At 45.7% G+C, this 27,868-nt stretch overlaps 1 protein-coding gene across 1 annotated transcript; it reads left to right on the plus strand.

Annotated features, from left to right (window-relative positions):
- The first annotated feature begins 321 nt into the window (after window positions 1-321).
- On the plus strand, window positions 322-27,864 carry KCTD19 (potassium channel tetramerization domain containing 19). Its single transcript, XM_027516281.1, is given in 17 exon segments — window positions 322-387; window positions 3,078-3,374; window positions 13,614-13,764; window positions 14,746-14,937; window positions 16,162-16,293; window positions 19,349-19,559; window positions 20,711-20,871; window positions 22,154-22,257; window positions 22,744-22,886; window positions 23,079-23,162; window positions 23,424-23,538; window positions 23,918-24,128; window positions 24,131-24,544; window positions 25,882-26,073; window positions 26,246-26,400; window positions 26,742-26,843; window positions 27,734-27,864. Coding segments are annotated over 17 exon segments (2,781 nt in total). The 5' UTR covers window positions 322-384; the 3' UTR covers window positions 27,848-27,864.
- Window positions 27,865-27,868: the final 4 nt, after the last annotated feature.

Raw genomic sequence — 27,868 nt, forward strand, 5'->3', positions numbered from 1 at the left:
CGCTCCTCTACCTCAGAGACCGCTCCTCCGCCGCCGTTCCCCCGTGACTACCTCAGGTTCCTCTGCCTCGCCCTCAGTTTGCTCCCCTCAGCTTCGAACCCCGGGCTCCCGGCCCAGACCCTCCCAACCGGGCCCTACCGGGCTGCTCCAGGGTCAGCGCCCCCAGGCGGCGGATGCCCTCCTCGTCCAGCTCCCACTGCTCCGCCATCCCTGCCCGCCTGCCCCGCTGCGTCGCTCACCTGTCGCGGCCCGCGAGACCTCCTGTCGCGCGCCAAGCCCCGCCCAGCGCCGCCAGGCCCCGCCCCGCCCCGCGCGCCGCCGCGCTCCCGAGGTCCGTTATCTTCCTGGTCACGTGCCTGTCCACCCGCTTCTGGAGCCTGGACCATGGTATGGAGCCCACCCTGGCGGGGGCACCAAAAACAGTAAAACAGGGAATGGGTGCGATGTGGTCGAGGACTGGGGCTGTGGGGTTAGGGACCTGACTCTGGGACACAGGGTGGATATAGGCCCAGCTTTGAAGAGTCTGGGGTCTAGTTTTGAGGAGTCAGAAGAATGTGCCTGCTTTGTCAGTTGAAGGAACTCTGGGGATGGGGGGTGGGACTCCAGGTCTGAAAGGTGAGGCTGTGCCTCGGACGGGGTAAAGTTCTTCAATCTCAGTGCTTGGGGAATGTTGATTTTGAGGCAAAGCGGTGCCCTGGTGGGTGAACGTAATGGCGGGTGGGGGATCGGAAGGATTGGGTTGGAGGGCAGCTCTCTGAAGCATGATGGAAAGCTCCAGATACGAAACCCTGGCTCTGATGAGTTGAGGTCCTGTATGTAGACCATGAGGTAGTTCTAGAAATTGATTTGGAAGCAGGATCAACTGATTGATCTTCTTTAGGGTTGAGGAATCAGTGTGGGGAAAAGAGATACACTCTTTGGAACAGAGCCGTCTATGGGGTTGCACAGAGTCGGACACGACTGAAGGGACTTAGCCCCAGCAGCAGCAGTGATGACTACAGGCTACCCTGTTTCCTGAAGTCAATCTGACAAGAAGCCTTTTGTCTTTCAAGAACTACAGGCCCTTGTAGGGCCAGCTAATCACCTTTAAGGAGAATAGAAAGCAAAATCGTGTTTGCGTGCATATTTATGCTTTCTGGTCTAGGTGAGATCCTTACTCTCAGCTTGTCGTGTTCAGCCTTAGCCATGTTTAGAAAGGCCAGGATTTAAAAGCTTTGCGACTCTTTAAAAGCTGTCCGACTCTTTGCGACCCCATAGACTGTAGCCTACCAGGCTCCTCTGTCCATGGGATTTTCTAGGCAATAGTACTGGAGTGGATTGCCATTTCCTTCTCCAGAGATCTTCCCAACCCAGGGCTCGAACCCAGGTCTCCCGCTTTGTAGACAGACGCTTTACCGTCTGAGCCACCAGGGAAGTTTTAAAAGCTTATACTATGCTAAATCACTTCAGTCGTGTCCGACTCTGTGCGACCCCATAGATGGCAGCCCACCAGGCTCCCCTGTCCCTGGGATTCTCCAGGCAAGAACACTGGAGTGGGTTGCCATTTCCTTCTCCAATGCATGAAAGTGAAAAGTGAAAGTGAAGTCCCTCAGTCGTGTCCGACTCTTAGCGACCCCATGGACTGCAGCCTACCAGGCTCCTCCGTCCATGGGATTTTCCAGGCAAGAGTACTGGAGCGGGGTGCCATTGCCTTCTCCGTTTAAAAGCCTAGATTAGCTTATTAGATTGGTTTTTCCACCTTTGCTTCTGAGAGTCTTGTCACCATTTTACAATTTATAATCCTTCTCTTCATGTCCCCTTTAATCTAGCCTCAAACATGACATGTATAATTGTTTTTCTTTATATCTGAATATTTAAATCAGGCTTCTTATAAGAGAAAAGAACCTCACTCCCTTCTTCATGGCATGCATTTATTTTCTTTACCCAGATGTCAAAATTGGAGATGGCAGGTTTTTGTTGGAGAATTGGACTTTTCCTCCATTGAGCAACAATCTCCCCTACCTCCCAGCATTCTAATGCAGATTTTGAAACATTTAGAAAGTTTGAAAGAATTTTACAGTGAAACTATATAGCCACCACCTAGATTCTATGATGAACATTTTGCTGTAGTTGTTTAATCACATATCCTCTATCCATTTCTCCATTGATTCATCTTATCTTTTGATAAATTTAAAAATAAATTAGAAATATCGGTACATCGCACCCCAATCACTTCAACGTGCCTAATTTTTACCTAGAATTTGTGAACCTGAAACAATTAGGTTTTGTTTTTGACCAGTAAAACGAGTTTATTTGGGAACAGTAAAGAACTGCAACTCAGGACATGCAATTATGGTGAACCACATGCAAGACTGGTAAAGTGGAAGAGAGGAAACTTTTGTAGAGGAGAAGGGGAAGTTGGGAAAGGCTGTTATTTAAAAAAAAATACACTGGAGGAAACTGGGAGTTTGAAGTTTAGTGACTTTTCATTGGCTGAGTTGTGGCAGTGTCTCATTGGTTAAGCTGTCCTAGGCAAGGAGAAAATCATTCTTCCTCTGTTGGCCAATAATAGGGTATGAATTTTAACATCAGCTTGTGAATTTTTGCAAAAGAAAAAAAATCAGTTGGAATTTTCATAGGGATTGTGTTTCATAGGGATCAATTTGAAGAGTATTGCTACCATAACAATATTGTCTTCTGATCCATGAACATGGAAAGATTTTCCATTTATTTAGGTATTTTAAATTATCTTTCAACAATGTTTTGGGGTTTTCAGAGTACAAGTATTATACTTCTTTTGTTAAATTTATTCCCAAATACTTTGTTCATTTTGACACTGTTGTGAATGGAATTGTTTTCTTAACTTCAATTTTTTATTGTTCATTGCTAGCATATAAAAATACAGTTGATTTTTTATATTGATCTATACCCTTCAACCTTCTTGAACTTATTTCTAGTAATTTCCTAGTGAATTCCTCAGGATTTTCTATTGCAAGATCACATAATCTACAAATAGAGATAATTTTACTTCTTCCTTTCCAATATGGGTGCTTTTTATTTCCTTTTATTGCATAGATCTCTTTTCATTTTCTCTTTAGGAGGAGCCTGGTATGCCTCATGAGTCAGCAGAGGATTTGTTTCATTTCAATGTCGGGGGCTGGCATTTCTCAGTTCCCAGAAGCAAACTTGCTCAGTTCCCAGACTCCCTGCTATGGAAAGAGGCTTCAGCACTGACCTCTTCAGAAAACCAGAGGTTGTTCATCGACAGAGATGGTTCCACATTCAGACATGTGCACTATTACCTCTATACCTCCAAACTCTCCTTCTCCAGTTGTGCAGAGCTGAACTTGCTCTATGAGCAAGCACTGGGTTTGCAGCTGATGCCTTTGCTGCAGGTAAGATATGCTTAACTTCCAGAAGTGGTGCTCAATAATATAGGCTTTACATTGCTAAAAATCTGTGTCCTTTTATATATTGGTTGCTGAGATGATCCTCTAATGAGAAGGTGTGATGAGAGAGTTAAAGTAATAAACAGTACATTGTAAATGCATGTTCTGAATAAAGGATTTCATCCTAACTCTGCCTTGTCTATACCAGCAGTCACCACAGACCCCCGGATAGACCTTTCCATCGCCTGAGATGGTGATCTTAACTCTTGGAAATCCTAATTTAAGCTTCTTTTTGTTGTTGAATTTTGAAAGGTGAATACGCTAGAAATTATAGGATTTACTACATGCACTGTGTCTGAGATTTAAAATCTGAAAGATGTGTCAGACAACATTACTTCTCATTGTGCCTGTTAGGTACACAGTGTTCACTTACAGCAAAGCAAAAAAGTCCTTCAAACTGCAGAATCTTTCCTTTGTCTTCATTTCTCTGTTTTCCAAGACTATTCTTGGTGTAAGAGCTTTAAATACCTTTACTTTGAAACCATCATAGTATCACCAGAGAACATTACCTTCTTTCCTAATTTTTCTTCCAACTACAGAAATCATTTCTATGGTTTATCTTAAGTAGTTTATTTTTTGTTTTTGAACAATGACTTTTTTAACCCGGAAGAGCTAAATATTATAACTGGGAAAGACCATTGGTCTTGCTCCATATTAATCCCACTGTCTGGACAAGGTGTTGTTTACTCTGTCTTCAGAAGCACTGACTCAACAAGCCACAGTGCAGCTCAGTGTGGTACCAACCATGCCTCCCCAACACCTCAAAGAGGAGAACTGATGTAGTCCCTGCATATCTGGGTCATACAGGATCGAGAACATCTCACAATGCATGTTTTTATGGACACTGTTTACTAAATCAGTATTTAATGTTTAAAAGGTATTATATATTTGGAAATCAAAACCCATATACTCATCAGTGCAAATTGTTGTATATTCTTTTTATTTTTTTTAAGTTACCCACCTGAAATAAAAATTTTTTCAACTATCCCAGGAACTGAACACTAGAATTGCTTACAATTGCTTCATATTCACTTAAAGGACCTGGAATGTCAAGATAGCTGCTGACTTTTTTTTGGCTCCACCATATGACTTCTTCTGCAACCAGGGATCAAACCCAGGCCCTTAGCAGTGGAAATGCAGAGTCCTTATACTGAACTGTCAGGGAATTCCCAAGCACCATTTAATGGGGGAAAGGAGGGAGTCAGTTGTTCATTGCAGAAAATCAAAGAGATCTATGCAACTTTTTGAAGAACTATTTTAAAGAGCACAAGGCTATTACACAATTTATCAAGCCCTTTAATTCCTTTGATGTCCTTATTTCCCAAATTGAGACAAAATATATTTGGGAAGCAATTTCTAAATGGGTGGTAACAACTCAGCAGCCAATGAATTGGTCCAATTCCAAAGTTGCAAGTTGTGTGAGCAGTAGCAGTATTTGAAAAATCTTATGGATCTGCCTCCCAAAACAGACCATAAAACAAGTGCTTATGTTTCAGAAATGTTGCTCTCAAAGAAATAAACATTTAGGCCAACCCAGCTTAAGTGGTATTTATTCACTGAAGCAGAGTGTAAATACAGCTGGAGAAAAAACACAGCAATCTCAAGCAAATCAATAGCCTCACACATTTCCATCACTTTCCTCACTGTTAAGCCCTGTCCACGTACTCAGGTTCTTGCCTAAATGCACAAACAGTTTGCTTGGAGAAAACAGAGTTTGCCAATTCTTAGTCTAAAGACCCTTCTCAGGCAGCTGGCTTTAATGCATTTAGCCAGTATTTACTGAAAACTTTCTAGGTACCAGACATTATTCCTATGGGTTTTAAGGAACATATAAGATGATCCAATAAAAATATAATGTTAACCACATTTGTGAGCCATATGCGTAACTTAATTTTTCTAGTAGCCACATTAAAAAAAAAAGCAAGTGAAATTAACAGTATATTTTATTTAACCCAGTATATTTAATGTTGTCATTTCAATATGTAATCAATATTTTCTTTTTTATAAAGTATTTATTTTTAATTCATTTATTTTTGGCTGTTCTGTGTCATTGCTGCACACGGGCTTTCTCCGGTTGCATTTCTCTTCTCATTGTGGTGCCTTCTCTTGTTGTGGAGCATGGGCTCTATGGAGCACAGGCTGTAGGACACTCAGGCTTCAATAGTTGTGGGGCATGGGCTTAGTTACCCTGCTCATGTGGAATCATCCCAGACCAGAGGTCGAACCTGTATCCCCTTCACTGGCAGGCAGATTCTTTAGTCACTGGACCACCAATGAAGTCCATGTAATCAGTATTTTAAAATTAATATATTTTACATTCTTTTCATGTACCAAGTCTTCAAAATCTGATGTGTGTTTTACACTTACAGCACATCTCAGATTCAGGCTATCACATTTCAAGTACTCAATAGTCACATATTGGACAACACTATTCTCAATTGTTCTAACCTGTTAGTGCTGCTTGCTCACTGTAGAGTACTTCAGATTTAACCCCTAACAATAAAAACGGGACTTTGCCTCCCACTAACTAAAGTTCCCATGCTCTTAACACGTGGCATATCCTACTCAAGATTATCTATAATATAGTAAGTTTTGTTGGAAAACCATAGAGGAACCAACTAGTAGAATGAGATGGGAAGCATCTGAAGGACAGGTGGTTGAGCTCACAGTCCTACTCTACTCTTTACCCTTCCTCATTCCCTCACATCCCTACCCTTTAGCTCTCCCATTCCTCCTTGCCATCTACCTGCCCATCCTACCTCCTTCCGGCCTATAGCTTTGGCCTTCAAAGGGCACACTCAGTACCTATTATTATCTTGATTCTAAGTGTAACATTAACATGTATTGAGCCACCAATCACAGGCCAAGTACTGGAGACACAGAATGAACTATATAGTCATATAAGGTCAGATAGAGGTGTGTGCTATGAAGAATAGAGCAGTGTTTCCTGTGAAATAGTGAAAGAGTTCTGTATTCTAGAACTTCTTGGGGTTTAAGAATGTGTTTATATGATTTTCTCTTTAAAAAAATTTTTTAGGTTCACTTGTTTGTTGTTTATTTCTTGGCCACATTGCATGGCATGTGGGATCTTAGTTCCCCAACCAGGGATTGAACCTACGCTTCCTGTATTGAAAGGGCAGAGTCTTAACCCCTGGACCACCAGGGAAGTCTCTGATTTTCTTTTTTTCATGTGTAATTTTTATTTATTCTATCAGGCACCACCCTTATAGTACTGGAATATGTTGAAAGAATAAAGCATTTATATCTAATCTGTTTTTTAATATACAGTTGTGTAGTATGTCATAAGTGTAGCAAGTTACTGAGGTCAGCTACTCCTTTAGAAAGAGTGGTCAGGGTTGGATTTATTGAAGGCAATATTTGAGCAGAAGACTGAATGAAAAAGGGATAAGATATGGAGATGTCTAGGAAAAAGCTTTGAGGCATAAGAACAATAAACACAAATGCCCTGAGGTTAGAATGGCTTGGAAGAGGCAGACTCAGCAGCCATTGTCAGGTGCAGTGAGAAGCAGGGAGGTGCCAGGACTTCCCTGGTGGTCCAGTGGTTAAGACTCCACACTTCCACTGCAGGGGACAAAGATTCAACCCCTTGTCAGGGAACAAAGATCCCACATGCCACACTGTGTGGTGGTGGGGAGTAGAGAGATGTCAAAAGTAGATGAGGTCAGAGGATGTTACAGATCAGATCTTGCAGAGTTATGTAGGTGACTATACAGGATCTATTCTAAATGTTATAGGTAGCTTTTGGAGATGTTTAAAGAAAGAAATAAAATTATCAAATTTAAAATTTTAAAAGATCATTATACCTTAAGTTACAATGGTTGTCAGGTACAATGTCAGAAACATGAGCAACAAAAGAATTAGATGAATTTTCAATTTCATCGAAATTCTAAAATTTTATGCTTCAAAGGACACCATCGAGAAAGTGAAAAGACAACACACAGAAGGGAACGAAATATTTGCAAATCACTAATCTGATAAGGGACATGTAATCAAAATACATAAAGAACTCTTACAACTAAACAACAAAAAGACAATCAAATTTAAAATGAGCAAAGGGGATTTCCCTGCTGGTCCAGTGAAAGCCCACTGGAGAGTTGAGAGTCCACCCTCCAATGCAGGGGACACAGATTTGATCCCTGGTCCAGGATGATCCCACATGCCACGGAGCAAGTGGGCCCATTTGCCACAACTAGTAAGCCCGAGCTCTAGAGCCCATGAACGACAACTAATGAGCCCATGTGTTGCAACTACTGAAGCCTGAGTGCCTAGAGCCTATACTCTGCCAACAAGCATAATCACCACAATGAGAAGCCCGCACACTGCAATGAAGAGTAGCCCCCGCTCACTACAACTAAAGTCTGCACTCAGCTACAAAGAGCCGGTGCAGCCAAAATAAATAAATTTTAAAAGTATTTGAATAGACATTTCTCCAAACAAGATATACAAATGGGCAATAAGCACATGAAAAGGTACTCAATATCACTAGCCATCAAGGAAATGCAAATCAAAACCATCATTAAGTTACCACTTCATACCCACTAGGATGCCTCTCATCAAAAAGACAGTAACAGGTGTTGGCAAAGATAGGGTGAAATTAGAACCCTCATACACTGCTGATAGGAATGTAAATTTGTACAACCTCTTTGGCAAGCAGTCTGGCAGTTCCTCAAAAAGTTAAACATGGTGTTACCATATGACCCAGCATATACCCCAAATAAATTAAAACCTACAAAATGTCCACACAGACACTTGTAGACTAATGTTAATTAGCAGAATTATTCATAAAAACCAAAAAGTGAAAACAACCTGTATGTTCATCAGCTAGTGAACAAACAAAATGGTATATTTATACAATGAAATGTTATTTGTCAATAAAAGGAATGAAATACTGATACATGTAACGATGAAAATGAACTTTGAAATGTTGTGCAAAGTGAAAGAATCAGACGCAAAAGACCGTATATTGTATGACTCCACTTATATAAAATGTGCAGAATAGGCAAAGTTACAGGGACAGAAAGTAGATCAGTGGTTGCCTAAGGCCAGGGTACAGGGTGAGAAGGATACAGTGAGCAAAAATGGGCAACGGACTCTTAAATGAGCATAGGGATTCATTTTATGATGTTAAAATAGATTGTGATGATGGCTGCACAATTCTGTGAATATGCTAAAAATTACTCAATTGTATAATTTAGGTGAGTAAATTTTTTCATTTATATATATAATATGAAATTTATTCACATTACATCTCCTGCATTGGCAGGCAGATTCTTTATGACTAACACCACCTGGGAAGCCCATATAATATGAAATTTATTCACATTAGAAATAATATGAAACATTTCAATAGCGCTATAAAAAACCATTAACTTCCGGCTTAACATTAGGAGTCAGCAAACTACATCATGGACCAAATTCAGCCCATTACCTTTTTTGTACAACTTATGAACTAAGAATTGTTTTTACATTTTTAGATGGTTAAAAAAAAAAAAAGAAATATATTTTTGACACATAAAATTTATATAAAAGTCACATTTCAGGGTTCTGAGGTACAGGCTCAGAGGGAAAAATCAGGAGTTTGGATTTAAATGTATTAAGTTTGACAGGCAAGAAAATGGTGCTCGTTAAAATTCTGGATGGTGGTGGGGGCAGGCAGCCAGATGTATAGATCTGGAATTCAGGGAAGCAGTCAGGTCTAGAGACATAAATTTGGAGTCCTCAAGGTTGGTATGTAAATCCTCAAGCCTGGATGGTTAGGAATGTCGTATCTTGTTCACAGGGGGAGCATAAACTAGTCTGTACATTAATGCCACAGTGCTTCATAGATTTTTCTGTGTAATTCGGGAAGTCCCCTTTGTGTAAATGTAAGCTGCTCCAAGTCTCACAAACATACTATCAGCTTGGTTGGGAGTCACAGCTGCTACTGCAAAGTGTGAAATTTTTCTTCAGGATAACTCACAAGGCTTCAAGATTCCCTTTTTATTGCCTGCCCGAAGTCCACCAAGGACTTAGTATGTTGAATACATGCTAATTGTATTTACTTTTTCATGCCTTCTGAGGACTTGTAAGTTTGGAAACTTGAATTGTTCCACCTGTGAGTGTTCTGCTACCGGCAAGCAAATCAAATAGGCCTGCAACCCTTGTGCTCAAGGGGGCCAGGAGTGTTTTTATGTTGATCACACAAATGTTGATCACACTTTTAAGAGAAAAGACCACTGACAAGTCTCACATTTCCATTTTCTTATGATATGAGACAGATTTCCACTGTGATCTTGTAAAGGCACATTTCATAAACAGCAGATACTTACCCCAACAGTGTACCTCATCTATGGATGTGGGTAAGTGGACAACTCAAGTATAAATGCTTCAACATGGCATCAGGGCTCCTCACAGGACAGCCCATCTGCTTGTCCTGGCTCATGTTCCAACACATAGATAAACCTACATGCATGCATAGACACACATGCATGCAGACATGCTCACACTCAAACACACAGATACACACACGCCCACCTCTTAATGTCCAGTCATGTCACTGAGCACCCTAAATGCTTCCTCTCAACGTTTTTTCACTTGCTGTTCCCTCTTTATAGAACATTTCCCCTTCAAGAATTAGCCGAAATGAGGCCCACAGGAAGACTAGCCTGATACTTCCAGGTAGTTTGCCTCTGCTCTCAGATCAGTGCTAATTCTGTTGGGATCATGTATTCATACGTCTTCCTCCCTCACTAGCTTGTATTCTTTTCATGTTTACATTCCCAGCATCACAGTACTGGGCCCATAGAGGGGTTTAATAAATGTGTGCTGACCGAACACTGAATGATGTATCCAAGATGATGAGTGAAGGCTGAATCTACTTCAGGGTGGGGGGCTGGAGCTAGCAGTGGAGGGGCAGGTTAGAGATGCTGATAGGTGTGTCTTATTTGGCTTGTTTGGCTGATAGCATCTATTCTGCGTATCCTTTTGTTCAACCAGTCTTGCTCCTCTGAGCTTCCAAGTGGTGCTGGCCCTTCTTGTCTTTACAAAGCACTTGGAGATTTGCAAGCTCCCCCAGGCTCTCTTACCATCACATTCCTTCCAACAGCCCACATCAGAGCATAAAGCTTCTCTGAGCACTGCTGCTGTTTTGGAAAAGCTAGATTAAGTCCCAGGGCTCTGCCAGTAGGACATTTGTCAGCCATCTTTTGGCAACAGTGCATACACACACTCGCCCCCATGCCATCAGTCTTATGTTACTTCTGATTGACATGTTTTCACTATAATCTGAGCCAAAAGCAACATTAATTACCTTGTGCTAGCAGTTAGCCATTTGAATTCGGGTCTGTATTTCCATAAAGAAATCCTCCCTCTAATAATTTCTAGGTCATAACATATGAAGAGTAAAAGTACTAGGAGTAGTATTCAGGCAGACAAAAGGGGAATTAAAGTCCATGGAAGACCAGCCACACATTCTGGCAACTTTAGTCAGCAAAGCCAAGGGGCAGCTGAAAGCATAAGCTCTCTGACGTGCTCTTCACTCATTCATTCATTCCACAAAAATACATTGAGATCCCACAAACACTACTGTGGTTGCTGTAAATGCAGTGGAGAACAAAACAGACAGGGTCCTCATGGTCTTGAAGGTTATATATATTCGGGGAGACTGGGAGACAGTAAATGAACAAGTAGGTGTTACTGAGAATAATAAAGCAGAGTAAAGGGGTTAGGGGTTCCATGGATTCTTAGAGCAGCCAAATGGCTTCCCATGAGTGGAAGGCCTTATATTTCTAGAAATCAGAGCAGGGATTATCTGACAGAGTTTAGGAAAAAATCTAGTTGAGGCTCCTGGGTCTAATGCATGCAGCATGTTCCTGACTGGCAAAAATTGCAATCCTTGTAGATTTACTTGTTTGTTTGTTTTTTTTTTTTTCTTCCCCGTTTTAGATTTGTCAAACACTTCTTGGAGGATATGATACTGCTCACACTTTACATTAGTGGAAGTAGCAGGAAATGGAGACAATTTATAACAATTTGATTTTTATAAATTAGACCATTCCTTCAACTAGCACACCTCTCAAGCTAATTGAACTCTCACTTCTGACCTGCCCCAAAGGACACACCTGGGTACCAAACAGCACCTCCAAGGGGATTTAGGTCCATCCTCAAACAGGTTGTTCTCCTGGGTGGCATTTCCCTCCCGCAAGAAGTCCCCTCCCCAGAGGCCAATTTAGAATTGTTCAAGAGTGCCATTGTTCCTTCCACTGAGACAGAATCTCAGGATTTAAATCTGCAGATGAACTAAATGGCCAGTTCAGGTTACTGTGATCTGGTTAGATTAGGATAGGCTTGAAATGATAGGATGTCTCTTGCAAGCTCTCACTAGTTTCACTCCCTTTTCATACTACTTCACCCAATTTTGCTGTTGTTGTTGTTGTTGTGCCGGGTCTCAGCTACAGCAGGCAACCATTTCTCAAATGAATGCATGACAGACTCTCTTCTGCTGTTTCACATATGCAGTTTTCTCTTCCATTGTTCATTGCCTCCAGGAAAGCACTCCCCATGACCTCACCATTATCCAGTCCTTCCACAAATCCACCAGCCACTCAAAGTTGGGAAGATTCCCCACTGTGGTCCCCTCCTTTTGCAGGTCTTAAGCAGTTATGGGGGTGCAGTTTATAGCCATGGCCACCAGAGGGCTCTTCTCAAAGCTCAGGATTCCTTGGGCAGCTTTTGGAGAGCACCTGTACGTCAAGGCTGTATATTGTCACCCTGCTTATTTAACTTATATAGAGTTATATTGTACTTATATAGAGTACATCATGAGAAATGCTAGGCTGGAAGAAGCACAAGCTGGAATCAAGATTGCCAGGAGAAATATCAATAACCTCAGATATGCAGATGACACCACCCTTATGGTAGAAAATGAAGAGGAACTAAAAATCCTCTTGATGAAAGTGAAAGAGGAGAGTGGAAAAGTTGGCTTAAAGCTCAACATTCAGAAAATGAAGATCATGGCATCTGGTCCCATCACTTCATGGGAAATAGATGGGGAAACAGTGGAAACAGTGTCAGACCTTACTTTTTTGGGCTCCAAAATCACTGCAGATGGTGACTGCAGCCATGAAATTAAAAGACACTTGCTCCTTGGAAGGAAAGTTATGACCAACCTAGGTAGCATATTGAAAAGGAAAGACATTACTTTGCCAACAAAGGTCCGTCTAGTCAAGGCTATGGTTTTTCCAGTGGTCATGTACGGACGTGAAAGTTGGACTGTGAAGAAAGCTGAGTGCTGAAGAATTGATGCTTTTGAACTGTGGTATTGGAGAAGACTCTTGAGAGTCTCTTGGACTGCAAGGAGATCCAACCAGTCCATTCTAAAGGAGATCAGTCCTGGGTGTTCTTTGGAAGGACTGATGCTAAAGCTGAAACTCCAATACTTTGGCCACCTCATGCGAAGAGTTGACTCATTGGAAAAGACTCTGATGCTGGGAGGGATTGGGGGCAGGAGGAGAAGGGGATGACAGAGGATGAGATGGCTGGATGGCGTCACTGACTCGATGGACATGAGTTTGAGTGAACTCCGGGAGTTGGTGATGGACAGGGAGGCCTGGCATGCTGCAATTCATGGAGTCGCAAAGAGTCGGATATGACTGAGCGAGTGAACTGAACTGTGTAGTAAGCAGGTTCTTTAATTAGCTTCACACTGAATCTGAGGTGTTCTGTCCATTATGAGGCTCTTAGAGAATAAAACACCCACTCCAGTGTTCTTGCCTGGAGAATCCCAGGGACGGGGGAGCCTGGTGGGCTGCTGTCTATGGGGTCGCACAGAGTCGGACATGACTGAAGCGACTTAGCAGCAGCAGCAGCAGAGAATAAAACTGGTCATGTGGTGCCTTTAGAGGACTACTTTTTAATTATTAACTATAAATTACTCTTAAAGTTGTATAAGATAAATTTTTATCACTCAAAATTATAAAGCAGAAAAAACTGCTTCAAAACCATAAAGGAAATATTCATCGATATTTTGAGTAACAGCATATCATCTTATAGACTTAAATTCTTACCTAAATTGAGTGAGTGAATTTATTTCAAAACACTTTACCATATCCTAGTATTTTACCCCAGAATTGGTAGATATTTACTTGGTTTAAAATTTTCAAAGCAATAATCTTCTTTATCTAACAGACTCTAGATAATCTGAAGGAAGGGAAACACCATCTACGTGTGAGGCCTGCAGACATACCTGTTGCCGAGAGAGCATCTCTGAACTACTGGCGAACGTGGAAGTGTATCAGCAAACCCTCAGAATTTCCTATAAAAAGCCCAGCCTTCACAGGTATCACCACAGGTTGACCTTTTGTGAAGCCCAGATCAGCTTCCCTTCTCCTCACTCTAACAGAAGTGGAGAGTGCCCTGATTTCTGAACTAGTTCTAAATGATTTCTCTACCTTCCTGTCGTCTCCTTTGATTTTGTACCTGCCACATGCCCTCTCCATGGCTGCTTACCCACTGGAACTAAGCATCCTTCTCCATGTTCATTCCTTTGCATACTGGTTTCACCTGGGCAAGGCCAGGCTGCCCTCCACCCTGTCCTAGTGGTCAGGGAACTCTACCATCAAGTCACCTCTAACCACCACACAAGGAATGTCTCCAAATGACCACTGCTTGGTGGGTGCCTTGTAGTATAGACTGACCTATTTGAGACACAAGAATAGACATTCATGATTATTGATGGGTTTAGAGCTTTGGGGAGAGTTAAAAGGATCTATTTTATCTGTAGGTCATTTATTTTATCTATAGTCGGTTTGACCAATTAGAAAGAAACAAATGAGTAACCAGTATGAATTTTTCAAAATTATTTTTCCATTTTATTACTTAAAAAAACTAAACTTCTCACCATAGCCCACCCCAGGCCCTTTCTTACTATCCTAACTTCATTTTGGCCATTTCCCTCCCCCATGCCTTCCTAAGCTCTGGTCACCTTGGCTCCCTTTCATTCCGTGAATCCTGCAAGTAATGTCTCCCCAGCTGGATAACAGTATGAATTTAATGACTTTAAGTATATGAGCCAAAATTTCACATGTCCCACTGCCCTTCACTGTAGAATAGATAGATTTCTCTTGCCCTGTTCCCCACCACACCCTTGCCAAACCTAGGGTTACACTGAAAGGAGTGAGAATGAGGAGGCATCTGGCAGGGGCCATCTCTGGGATGGTCTCTCCAGCTTCCTCTGGGCCCCCTAGGTCAGTGAGCACCCCACCTCTGAAAGCCCTGACCTCTGGAAGTTGGTGATGCCCTTCTGCACATTTTCCTCCAGGCCTACATGATAAGGCGCCTTTGGGACTCATGGATACACCACTGTTAGACACAGAAGAGGAAGTGCACTACTGCTTCCTGCCCCTAGACCTAGTGGCCAAGCATCCAAGCCTGGTGACTGAAGACAACCTGCTGTGGCTGGCTGAGACCATGGCCCTGATCGAGTGCGAGTGCAGCGAGTTCCGCTTTATTGGTGATTGTTTTATCATGGGGGAGGGGAGGTGCCTACGGGTGGGTGGATAGGGCTCATCCACCCCTCCTGACCCCACACCCCTTGGAAGCCCAGCTTGGGCCTTAGGGCCTCAAGACCTTCCCTGAGCAGAGCTGGTGAAAGCATGACAGAGCCTTCCTGGAGGCAGATGGATTCCCAACATTAGGCTGCCACTAGCCTCAGGGCTATTTTATTCCCTGTTCGTTTTGGAAGGGCCTGGGTGTAAAGGGGCACTGGAAACCACCTGTAGTGGTATCAGGGGCCACAAGAGTTGATGTGAAGGGCAAGACCTTGAGCAGAACTCCAAACTACTCTTATTTCTCTGCTTTTATGTATCCATCTAGGCTGTAGACCTCAGTTTCTCTTGCCATAAAATGAGGAAATAGAGTTGTTTCAAAGGATAGTCCCTTCCTGCTCTCATCTTCACTAAACTCAGGATAAAGGGGAAGAAGAGGGGATGGTGAAAGGTTCCCCAAAATCATTGCAGAATTGTCTGCTTGAGCTAGTGGCCTAAAGAGGGATAAAATTTTCAACCCTGGACAGAAGAGAGCCTCCATTCTGCATTGCCCAGGACAGGCTCTGGTGAGGTGTGAACTCACCTGACTCTTAAGATGCTGCTGCTGCCTAGACGAACAGGGAAGGAAACGCCCAAATGGTATTGGGGCCCAAATGCCTGGAACCCCAGCCTTTCCTGTTCATAGTCACCTGGGAAGTTGTCTATAATATGTTTCTGAATCTTGAAGTTGATTCACACAGGACAGTAGCGCTGGCTCCATCTCTGCCTCCCACACTGAATCCAGGCAGGGGCAAACTGCACGCGCCACCAGCCAGCCCAGGCTCGCCCAAGCCCTTCCTCTCTAAGCGACAAGACAGCTCCCTCTTTTGGAATGACCTGCTCTTGGGTCAAGACTCATAGGGTAAGTCTCAGGGCCAGTGTGCTCACCAAGAGAGCCTACCTGCCTTGGGAGCCCAAGGCCAGACTATGGGAAGCCATACCCACGGACTCAAACACAGGAAAATAATTTGGGATCTTTCACCTTGAAAACCACAGACTGAAAACTAATCTAACCAGGTATGTTCAGTAATTGTTTCAGAACAAGGAGAGCCTAGGATAAGCTGCAGCATCAAAAACCTCCCAAAACCTGGACCTACAATTAGATCAGAAATAACCTTCTTAACCCATTTTGTTTCCCCTTGCTTTTCAAGTGAATTTTCTCCGCTCACAGAAGATTTTGCTACCAGATAATTTCTCCAATATAGATGTGCTTGAAGCAGAAGTGGAAATTCTGGAAATCCCTGAGCTCAGTGAAGCTGTGAGGTTGTACCGAATGAACATGGGTATGTCCCCAGGGGAAACGTGCCCTCCCCTTGACATCCTGGGGCAGTCTGGGCTTTGACCAGAAAAGCCAAAAACAAACATCTTCCCTCCCACCAACCACTTTGATTGGCGGTGACAGAAGCGGGTGTTTTGGCTGACTTAGAATCTGAGAAGAGAAATTTCAGCCTGAAACCTGGCATGCCCTCTGTCTGCTCAGTCTTCCCACTGAAATGTAGGTAGCTCAGCCCAGACTGGCTGGGGAGGGAGGCTGGGCCTGAGGGCAGGTTTCCCAAGGTCAGGGGAGGTCTGCCCTCCTTTTGGACAAGTCAAACAATTGGGAACTTATAACTAACCCCCACCTGCCACTCCCGCTGTCCTTCTTCTTTCAGGCACAGCTGGACGGCATGCGAAATTCTTGGGCGAATTCCCCATAGTACTTCAGTTATCCCACCCACCCCCAAATTCCCTTGTCCTTCCTCCTTCGAACCCCTGGCTGCTGTGCCTGTTTCTGCCTGCTCCTGCCACTTCCTGACCCTGATCCAGTCCAGCCTTCAGGCTCCCAGTCCAATATCATGCTAATTTGTCCCTCATATTTTTTTATTAGCCTTTCACCATCTCATTTCCAAACCCTGCATGTCTATGGAAGCTACTGTATATATTGCAAGAGTCAACTACCTTTGCATGGCCTCAGTGGGCATTCTGAGAATGCATAGAACTCTTACACATGTGAAGTTTGGCCTGCATGTTGCCAGACATTTATTCTGTGGGAATCAGATCCTCCCTGCTTTGAGGCCCAGTTCTTCTAGACTTTCTCCCCAGACAATTGGAGTCCTATTCTATTTGGGGGTAGTAGAATCCTGCAGCAGGTCTCAGGAGCCTCTTAGGATCTTCCAATCCACTTCAGAGGGTGTGAGTTCAAACCTCTCCCCCAGGGCTTCTGTTCCTCAGAGAACAGAGGTCAGAGAGCTGAGCAGAGTAGGGCCTGCTGTTCAGGAGTTATGTGAAGCTGGAAGGGAGGCATGCTGCTGGACGGGCTCTGTAAGCCATCAGCAGCCCCCAAACACAAAGCCTGTTTTTTTGCCTTTCATAAAGCACCATAAGTAATGGAAACAGCCCTGGTAGTCTTGAAAATAGAGTCACCCTCGAACCCCTGCTCTGGCCCACCTAGCTTTGCTGTTTGGGGCAAGGTACTTAGTAACTAACGATGCTCTCAGGACATAGTTTCCTCATCTGTGATAAGAGGAGAATACCACTCCTCCTGCAGGGTTGGAGACAACCCACAAAAATCACCCAGCAGTTTGCTGTTGGCCCACGGGTGCCACTGGGACAGGCTCATGTAGACTGAGCATTATGGCCACTGCAGGAGAACAGTGAGGCAGGAACACGACCACCCAACCCAAAAGTAACACTAGACAATGTGTCTCGGGAAAATTCTGCCCAGGCGTGTTAGGGACTGTGAGTCTGGGAAGCCTGTAATGATATCAGGTTCTCTGCTATAGTTGTCGTTCTTTCAGTTCAGTTCAGTCGCTCAGTCGTGTCCAACTCTTTGTGACCCTATGAATCGCAGCACGCCAGGCCTCCCTGTCCATCACCAACTCCCAGAGTTCACTCAGACTCACGTCCATTGAGTCAGTGATGCCATCCAGCCATCTCATCCTCTGTCGTCCCCTTCTCCTCCTGTCCCCAATCCCTCCCAGCATCAGAGTCTTTTCCAATGAGTCAACTCTTCGCATGAGATGGCCAAAGTTCTGGAGTTTCAGCTTCAGCATCATTCCCTCCAAAGAATCCCAGGGCTGATTTCTTTCAGAATGGACTGGTTAGATCTCCTTGCAGTCCAAGGGACTCTCAAGAGTCTTCTCCAACACCACAGTTCAAAAGCATCAATTCTTCGGCGCTCAGCCTTCACAGTCCAACTCTCACATCCATACATGACCACAGGAAAAACCATAACCTTAACTAGACGGACCTTTGTTGGCAAAGTAATGTCTCTGCTTTTCAATATGCTATCTAGGTTGGTCATAACTTTCCTTCCAAGGAGTAAGCGTCTTTTAATTTCATGGCTGCAGTCACCATCTGCAGTGATTTTGGAGCCCAAAAAATAAAGTCTGACACTGTTTCCACTGTTTCCCCATCTATTTCCTATGAAGTGATGGGACCGGATGCCATGATCTTTGTTTTCTGAATGTTGAGCTTTAAGCCAACTTTTCCACTCTCCTCTTTCACTTTCATCAAGAGGCTTTTTAGTTCCTCTTCACTTTCTGCCATAAGGGTGTTGTCATCTGCATATCTGAGGTTATTGATATTTCTCCTGGCAATCTTGATTCCAGCTTGTGCTTCTTCCAGCCCAGCGTTTCTCATGATGTACTCTGCATATAAGTTAAATAAGCAGGGTGATAATATACAGTCTTGATATACTCCTTTTCCTATTTGGAACCAGTCTGTTGTTCCATGTCCAGTTCTAACTGTTGCTTCCTGACCTGCATACAGATTTCTCAAGAGGCAGGTCAGTGGTCTGGTATTCCCATCTCTTTCAGAATTTTCCACAGTTTATTGTGATCCACACAGTCAAAGGCTTTGGCATAGTCAATAAAGCAGAAATAGATGTTTTTCTGGAACACTCTTGCTTTTTCCATGATCCAGCAGATGTTGGCAATTTGATCTCTGGTTCCTCTGCCTTTTCTAAAACCAGCTTGATCATCAGGAAGTTCACAGTTCATGTATTGCTGTCGTTCTTTACCCATGGATAATTAGAGCAGAGCTTAGAACTAAGGGAAATTCCTGCTGAGACTGGGCCAGATGGCTGTTCTGAAATTCAAATGTTAGTGATACAGCAAATTAATCCATCTCCCACACCCACCTCACCTCCCTTCCAGTGGATAGTTTTGACCTCAAGCAGACTGAATATAAAAACTGTACTGATGTTCAGCAGATTCAGATGTGGCTGTGCCAGGAAATAAGCTCCCACTAAGCCTCTTCAGTACAGATTCAAGACAACAGTTGGAAGCAAGACCCAAAGCTTCCAATACTGTTTTGACCATGAGCACCCTAGGAGTCACCCCTTTCTCTCCGGCACAGGTGGCTGTTCCCGGACCTCCTGTCCTCCTCCAAGCCCTGGGAAGGGGGGCCGTTCAGCAGGCCTAGAGTCTGTGAAGCCACTGTACATGATGGCCCTGGGTCTGCTTGTCAAGTACCCAGACTCCGCACTGGGACAGCTCCGCATTGAGAGCACACTGGATGGGAGCAGACTGTACATCACCGGGAACGGGGTCCTCTTCCAGCATGTTAAGTAAGGCCCTCCTTAGAGAATGCATCATCCCACTCAGGCTGAGCTTTACCTTTCTTTAGGAACCACCCTGGGGCCCTGTCCATGAGTCAGAGGAAATACAGGACAAACCCATCATTTTAGCCACTCCACCATCTGCATCAGTATCACCAAATCTGGGCCTCAGAAGAGAGGGCTGGTGCCAAGGTGTACGGTTCCTAAGGTTCAAAGGTCTCAAACTGTATCCTCTGCAATCCATCTTGGTTCTAGCCCTGTGCTAGGGTCCAAGGTGGCCAGGCCACAGCCGCAACACTCAGGGTGCTGGATATTCCCCCTGCCATATTCCCCCTCCTACAAAAAGTCCTCCCCAAGGACACACAGAAAGTCCAGAACCAGGGATGAGCACCCTGCCCCCCGCCAAGAGCAAGGCAAAATAGGCTTCTTGAAGGAAGTGATACCTGGCCTATGCCCTGGGGAATGAGCTGAGACTTCCTACTAGTGCTGGGCACGGATTCTAATCCTGTTTTATAGAAGGGCAAACATGTTCTGAATAGAACTCTCTTAGGCTCACAAAATACACTGGTACCAAAACTAAAGATAGAAGTGGCTTTTCCTAAGCACCTGTGGAGAGGGTCAGCCAACCTCAAACACTATCTTACCCCAAGGGTGGGGCCTTTGTGACCCACCCCCATCCATCTGTCCCAGAGATGTCCCACCCCTGAGGTCACAGGGCACAGAGGGCAAAGAAAAGTGCCTTTAGAGGCAGTGGGGTTGATATTCAGGTCCCTAGCTTCTTTCCTGGGCATACAAGGTATCAGTTATCTCCCAAACCATGACAGGCTGCCACACAGTGATTGAGATGTCTTGGGGCGGAAATAGAGTGGCTAGGCCCTGGCTGGATTCTGGAACCCAAGATAGGGCCTGGAGGCTTGCACCTAGTCTATTTAGATGGCTTTGCTGAAACAGGTCAAGCTCAGCACCAAAAGGATGAGTCTGTGTGTCCAAATTTACCCACTATGAGACATCAACAGAAACCAGTTAAGGAAATGATGTTAGTGGCCACAGGTTTGAGTTAGTGTTTAGGGCAAGACATTCTAGATATGGAAAGGTGATGGACTGGACTCCCTTAGGGTGCAGTGCTGGAGCACTCTGTGACAGGGCTTTCCTCTCGGCAGGAACTGGCTGGGGACATGCCGTCTGCCTCTGACTGAGACTGTTTCTGAGGTGTATGAGCTCTGTGCCTTCCTGGACAAGAGGGACATCACCTACGAGCCAATGAAAGTGGCTCTCAAGACTCATCTGGAGCCAAGGACTCTGGCACCCATGGATGTGCTCAGTAAATAAAGAAGCTTCTCAGTTTGGATGCAGCATCAGAGGAGGGTCTAGGGGATAGGAAAGGAAAGATAAAGCTGGCCAGAGCCAGAAACTATAGATGGAACAGGAAAGGGAAGCCAGACTAACATTTGTGGGTTTTGCCTAAAAGGAAACTTTCATGTAGGTGACTCCTTCCCCACACCAAGCCCACAAGTAGCCTCAAGTAGTACAGACTAAGCAGCGCAAACGGGCCTGGTGGGGGCTGCATGGGTCCCCCAAGGGCAGGCCCGCTCTGGCCCTGGGAGCTGACACTGTGCCCCTTGGGTCTTCACAGACATCCAAAGAATGGTCCCTGGGTTCATTTAACAGGGGACATGGAGGCTCAGGGAGGGAACCTGCTCATATTATGAGATTGTGGTCAAGCTGGGATTTAAATCTGAGTCTAAAGCCAATGTTGTTTCACCAGCTGCCTATAACTGTTTACTAAAAAAAAGTTTTATATCAACTTATGCTATATTACTATCATTCAGAAACAATGTTTATTGGAGCACCTACCATAAACCAGGACATCAGATAACACTAGGAGTATAGAAGAGAGCAAAACAGACCCAGTCTCTTCTTTTCATAGGGTTCACAGTCTAATCATATACCTCTTAGTTATATCATCTGTTTATATACCCTTCATTCATGACAAAGTTCACTAGAAACTAATTCTCAAATACCAGAACAAAGCCTAAGTTTAGTCATCCCCAGGAAAAGGGTCATGAATTCACCTTCCCAGAATAAAGCCTATTCTCAAGGCTTGGTCTCTGTAATGATTTGATGAGAGGCTGGATCTGTGATATCTGCCAAACCATAAGCACAAACGTACAGAGGGACTCCTAGCTCCAGTCTGAGTGGCCAAGTGGAAAATTACACACCCAGGACACACCCAGCCAGAAACGGAAGGGCTTAGCAATGTAGGTAGAAAGGAACATTAGTCAAGCTTTCTTGGGAGAGGTGGGCTAGGAGTAGAACAGTGGTGCCCTTGGGGTTGGTGGCCCTCCCCCAACTCAGAATCACCAGCTGACCCTCCAAGCTACTGTTTTAAACCCATCTCACCATGCAGGAAACTCTATGGTAAGCCACAGGGGAGGCCTGAGGAGCAGAGAGAGCTGGTGTTAGGGATTTCTGCTTCTCAGAGTAGGCAACAAAATACGACTGATGAAGATACTGAGTCTTAACATGTGATACCTTATTGACCAAATGCCCTACCTAATGTCCTTCTGGCCATGTGACATGTTCCCTCTCATTGGTTTCCTTAGATGAGGAGTGGACGGCAGAAATCACTGTGTATTCCTCCCAACAGATCATCAAAGTTTATGTTGGAAGCCACTGGTATGCAACCACCCTGCAGACCCTGCTGAAGGTACTGCTGGCCTGAGGCTGCCCTCCTCTCCTTGTGGCTTCTGTGGCTGAGATGCTCTGGAACCTGTCATGACTCTCACTCAGCCTCCAGCACCTGCTTAGATCAAGGATTTTTCCCCCTACTCCTAGGTCCAGAGTGCTCTTACTGCATGAGCAGCAGGCTGGGAAAGCCTTTAGGAGTCTGGGTAGGGAGGGGCCTGGACCAAGGCAGGACGTAGGGTGAGGTCCCCGACGCCTCAAGGGAGTGGTTGAGGAGCCAGCAATCCTTCGAGCAGAGATGACGTGCTCCTCCCTGGATGCTCTGCTCCTCATGTGTCTTCTTGTGGCCAACAAGACGGGGAGATAGAAATCCCAAAGCCTCTGCTCTGGAATGGGTGGGAAAACGAAGACTGCCCTACTCCTTAATGAGGACATAGCCCTTTAACTAACAGACTAACAGACTAACTAACTAACTGACTAACAAAGTCTGATGTTCAACCCTTTGCAGTATCCAGAACTGTTGTCCAACCCTCAGAGAGTGTACTGGATAACATACGGACAGACCCTGCTGATCTACGGGGATGGCCAAATGTTCCGACACATTCTCAACTTCCTGAGGCTTGGAAAACTATTTTTACCAACTGAATTTAAGTGAGTGCAGGAAGGAAATCATATGATGAAACTCCCATCCCTCTGCAAGGAGGAAATTTGAGTTTGCAGCCTTGACAGAGATTATGTTATTTCCAACATGTGAACTGCTGTTCAAAGCAGCCACTCTGGAGGCCAACAACCCCATCCGCATTCCCACCCCAGATGCCCAGTGTGACCTCTTGTCATTCACAGGGAATGGCCCCTCCTTTGCCAGGAGGTGGAGGAATACCACATCCCATCTCTCTCAGAAGCACTTGTCCAGTGTGAGGCATACAAGTAAGGAAACCACTCCCTTGACACCATGATCTAAAGTTTGAACCTTTATATGCCTCTTGGGAATCCTGTCCTAAGTCCCACCTCCCAGTAGGACCTGTTCTCCTTATTAAGGGGATGGGGCAGGCCCAGGACTGGGCAGGGACCTAAGCAAAACTCTCTAAGGCCCCTCCTCCCTGAGTGAACTCTCAGCCAAAGGGCACACCTGGTCAATGGACTAGTGGAAGCTTCTGCTCACTAACCAAACCCTCTTGGGATCTGCAGGTCATGGATCCAGGAGAAAGAATCTGAAAATGAAGAAGCTTTTCCCATCAGAAGGCTGCACGTGGTAACAGAAGGGCCAGGGTCACTGGTGGAGTTCAGCAGAGACACCAAAGAAGTAAGTTCCAGCCTCCTCTGGTTTGGTGGTGTCCTGAAAGGGCACCAGCACAGGGCTCAGGGGGCAGATCCCACTCCTGGGGAGCATGGCAAAATGAAAGAGACAGGCCTACATGGCTCTGGCACAGTGACTGGTTTCTGAACACAAGTAAGTGCTGACCACATGAGGCCTGGCATGCTGATATGCCCTTTTGGTGTGTGAGAGGCCCCTGGGCTGGTTACCAACCCCACTCCAACTGAGCAGATCTCAAATGTTAGACCCATGTGGGGGATGAAATTGTTCTGGGTAAGCAAGCGAAGTCTTAAGAGACCCAGCTTATCAGATCTTGGGTAAGGCTTCAGTGTACAACATGCCCAGAGCTGCTGTGCCCTCTCCCCAGACCATGGCTTGCGTGCCAATGGAGTTCCAAGACTGCAATGACCGAACTATGTGGAACAAGGCCAAGGGGACCCTGGCCAGGTCCAGCCAGATAGAGGAGGCCGAACAGTACTCCCAGACAATCCAGATGTCCTTGTGCCGAGGTGCCAAGAGGGCAGGTAATCCCAGCACATACTCACACTGTCCTGGCCTATGTGCCAACCCTAGACACTGGGGGGCCACCCTGAGAGTCCTCCCAAGAAGAAGTGTACCACTGTCAACCTCACACAGAAACCTGAAACCAAAGACCCTCCTGTCACCCCCATGCAAAAACTTATCTCCCTGGTAAGGGAGTGGGACATGGTCAACTGCAAACAGTGGGAATTCCAGTCACTGCCAGCCCCCCGGAACAGCTCCTTGGAGGAAGCCACCCTGCAGCACTCCTCAGGAAGTGAGGCTGTTTCCCAGCCCAGCACCTCAGCTTCCTGGAAAGGCCATTCCACAGCCTCAGAGAAGGACCCGGGCCCACAGGCAGGGGCTGGAGCCGGAACCAAAGACAAGGGGCCAGAGCCAAACTTTAATCCATACTTCCCCATGAAAAGAGCTGTCGCCCTGAAGGACTGGGGCAAGCAGAGGTCAAAGGAGAGAGGTGAGTCCTATCCCATCCTTGACCTAAGTCCCATTTACAACAGAGAAGGCAAACCTTGGCCAAGACCACAGAGTGAGTTAGTGATTAAAGGAGACTAGAACTGCGCTTTCACTACCGCCAAGCAAAAGACCCAGAAATGACAGGCACGCTGGCATGGCCTGGGGGCTTGAGAAGCCACATGAGGCATATGAAAGGAAGGACCTATAAAGCAATAGGGGCACAAAGAAGGGTTCAGGGCTGAGGAGTCAACGGAGGAAAGGAGAAATCTTGGGTGCTTGTGGAAACCTAAGTCATGGGTCTAGCAGCTGGAAACCAGTCTTCATAAAGTGATGAAAGATAAGGCTGATGACATTAGGAATCAGGACAGGTCTTATGGGTCAAGTTCAGGACCTGGTACTTTGTTCCAATCCTAAGTGGAGCAGCCAGCCACTGAAGCATTCTATACAAGGGAGCAAGCACAATCAGTTACGCATTTAGGAAGTTTGTTCCAGGGGCAGAGGAAATGCAGTAGCAGAAGGTAAGTGTTGCAAGTGCCAAGACCATCCTAGGTGAAACAGTTTAGGCAGTTCGAGGAAACACGAAAGGATTGGGCCAAGGAGGGGACAGGTTTCTGATTTGGGTGACTGCAAGGGGGTGGACAGTTACTGAGGTGGGAAGGAGAGGAGTAGGACTTGGGGAAGAGGACACAGTGTGTATGAAGTACTGATGGGCGTCCAAGGGAAGAAGTCCGGGAGACAGAAGAGTATATGGGGACCAGGCTGAACAGAGAGGAATGTGTGTGTTGGAGAAGTGAGGAGCAGCCCAGAGAAGTGGGCTGAGAACTGCTATTACGGACTGTTTCCTCTGCTCTCTCAAAGCCCTTCCTCTAGTATTCTGTCATTTTCTCTTTCAGTGGCTTGTGTCATGCTTGGAGGGGTCTTCCTGGGCCCTGCCTGTGAGCCCACAGTTGGTTTGTCAATCATGTTCTTCAGAGTAGACATGCATCAGCAACCCCCACACCCACCCGCCCCCCGCAAAAGCTCATCTCCTAATTTTACAAAGATTTCCAGTCCCAATTCCAGCTGGGTTGTGATCAGCTCTATTTACTACTAGCCTAGTTCAACAGATGATTTGGAAGTTCCTTGGAGTTCTGAAATTGAGGATGTAGCTTGCAGTGATTCCAGGGTGATGAAGAGAGGAGAGTTAGAACATGGCCCTGCCAGCTCAGGCTCCCGCTTCTGAGAAGCTGGAGGTGAGGGCTGGTGACTTGACTGCACTGGTCTGTTGCCAGAGGTCTCCTCCCTGCTTGGGCTCTGATGGAGCTTAAGGAGAGACCTCTCCCCACGTTGTTTTCACAGAAAATCCTGCCTTTGAGCTGACCCTGCCTGAGGCCAGTGAGGGGGACAACACAGGGGTCATCCTCAAGGTGACCCATCCCCCCGTGGTGGGCAGTGATGGCTCGTGCATGTTCTTTGAGGACAGCATCATCTACACCACGCACATGGACCACCTCAGGCGCACACCGCCCCCAGCCAGCCCCCAGCCCCGAGGTGAGGCTCTGGAGCCAGGCCTGGCCCAGCCCATGGGCAGATGCCTGAGTCCCCAGCCAGTTACTTCAGGGATAGGGTCTCCCTGGAAGCCCTGAACTTTTCCCCCTAACCAAGGGTGGCTCTGAGGCCCTCGCTGTGGCAGATGTGGCCACACCCCCTCTCTCCTCCACAGAGGTGACTTTCCTGAGTTTCTCTCTGTCCTGGGAAGAGATGTTTTACGCACAGAAATGTCACTGCTTCCTGACTGACATCATTCTGGATTCCATCCGGCAAAATGACCCCAAAGCCATCACAGCCAAGGTGGTCTCCCTGGTCAACCAGCTGTGGGTACGTGTGATTGGCCCCAAGCCCTGTTCCTTCTCCACTGTCCCCTCGCTTCCACAATAATAGTGCAAGACAAGAGGGGGCAGCCAAGACAAGGGGGAGCAGCTAGGGGAAGAGATCAGGGGCAGAAGGGTGGCAAGAAGGGTAGGGACCAGGAGACAGGGCGGCAGCATCTGGGCCGAGCCATGGCCAAGAGGCAGTTTGAAGTGACAGTACCCCTTGACCTCTGCGGCTTCTCCAGGCCCAGAGAAGCCCCTGCTCCGCATCCCACTTTAAGGGGCTGGGAGCAAATGTGGGTCAGGCTGTGGCCTCCAGCCATGGCTGACTGTGGGCTCTTCTGGCAGACCCTGCACATAAGCCCCAAGCAGTTTGTGGTGGATTTGCTGGCCATCACTGGATTCAAGGATGACCGGCACACCCAGGAACGCCTATACAGCTGGGTTGAGGTGAGGCCACCTGTACCCCACGAGAAATGGCGACCCTCTGGATGCCTCAGATGGACACTGTCTTGCTGCATGAGGGCCAAGCCAGTGCTGCCCAGAAGGCGAAGATAGGGAACTGGAACTCTAGTCGCTGGTCCCAGGGAGGGAGGAACAGTGGCTGAAATTAACCTGTCCAGAGTGGTCAAAAAGCAGTATTTGGGTCACTAGTTTTCTCCAGTGCTTACCAAATTAGCCTTCATCACTAACAACCCTGGCCAGGGATGCACATCATATGAGCTCGTTTTGAGGTGTTGAAATCAGAGAAACTATTGGCAGTCACATGCTTTCAGTGAGTTATAGATACCAACAGCACCTGATGTCAATACTTTTGTATTATACATTCCTTTTCTACTTAAGCTGCTATAAAGCAGTTTTTACAAAGAAAATTCTTCAATAAGGGCAAAGGAATAACTCAGGTTTTTGTTTTTTGAGTCCTTAAAATAATTTTAGAATTCAAATTTTTATTTGAATTTTGGAGGTGAAAAAGATTTGCCTAATTTTTCATTAATCTGGTATTTCTGTAATCAAGCACCTTATTATAACACCTTTCACCATAAACATAATAGTGCCAAGTTACTAGCCTCTGCCTAGTCTGTTGATTGGAAATGAAGTCAGCATCTACGATTAGGAAGTGGAAAACCAGTGACAGGAAACATGCACTTTTGATCCTCTATTCATTTCATTCTGTGTCCTGGTAGCCACTCTGAGCCCCAGGTCTGTGAGATGCCTTTAGGCAGAACTGAGGTCAACAGCACTAGCTGGCCTTGCCCCCAACCCTACCCCCACCCAGACAGGAGGACCTCACAAAGCTAGAGTAGCAACCAGCTAGGAATAAGACCAGCCTTTCCTTCCAGCTCACGTTGCCTTTCGCCAGGAAATATGGCCGCTGTGTGGACCTGCTCATCCAGAGGGGCCTATCAAAGTCTGTCTCTTACTCTGTCCTGAGCAAGTACCTACAAGATGGCTAAGGTGCCCGGCCATGCTTGGGG

The sequence above is a fragment of the Bos indicus x Bos taurus genome, chromosome 18 (assembly GCF_003369695.1).
Source record: "Bos indicus x Bos taurus breed Angus x Brahman F1 hybrid chromosome 18, Bos_hybrid_MaternalHap_v2.0, whole genome shotgun sequence".
In the NCBI taxonomy this organism is placed as follows: Eukaryota; Metazoa; Chordata; class Mammalia; order Artiodactyla; family Bovidae; genus Bos; species Bos indicus x Bos taurus.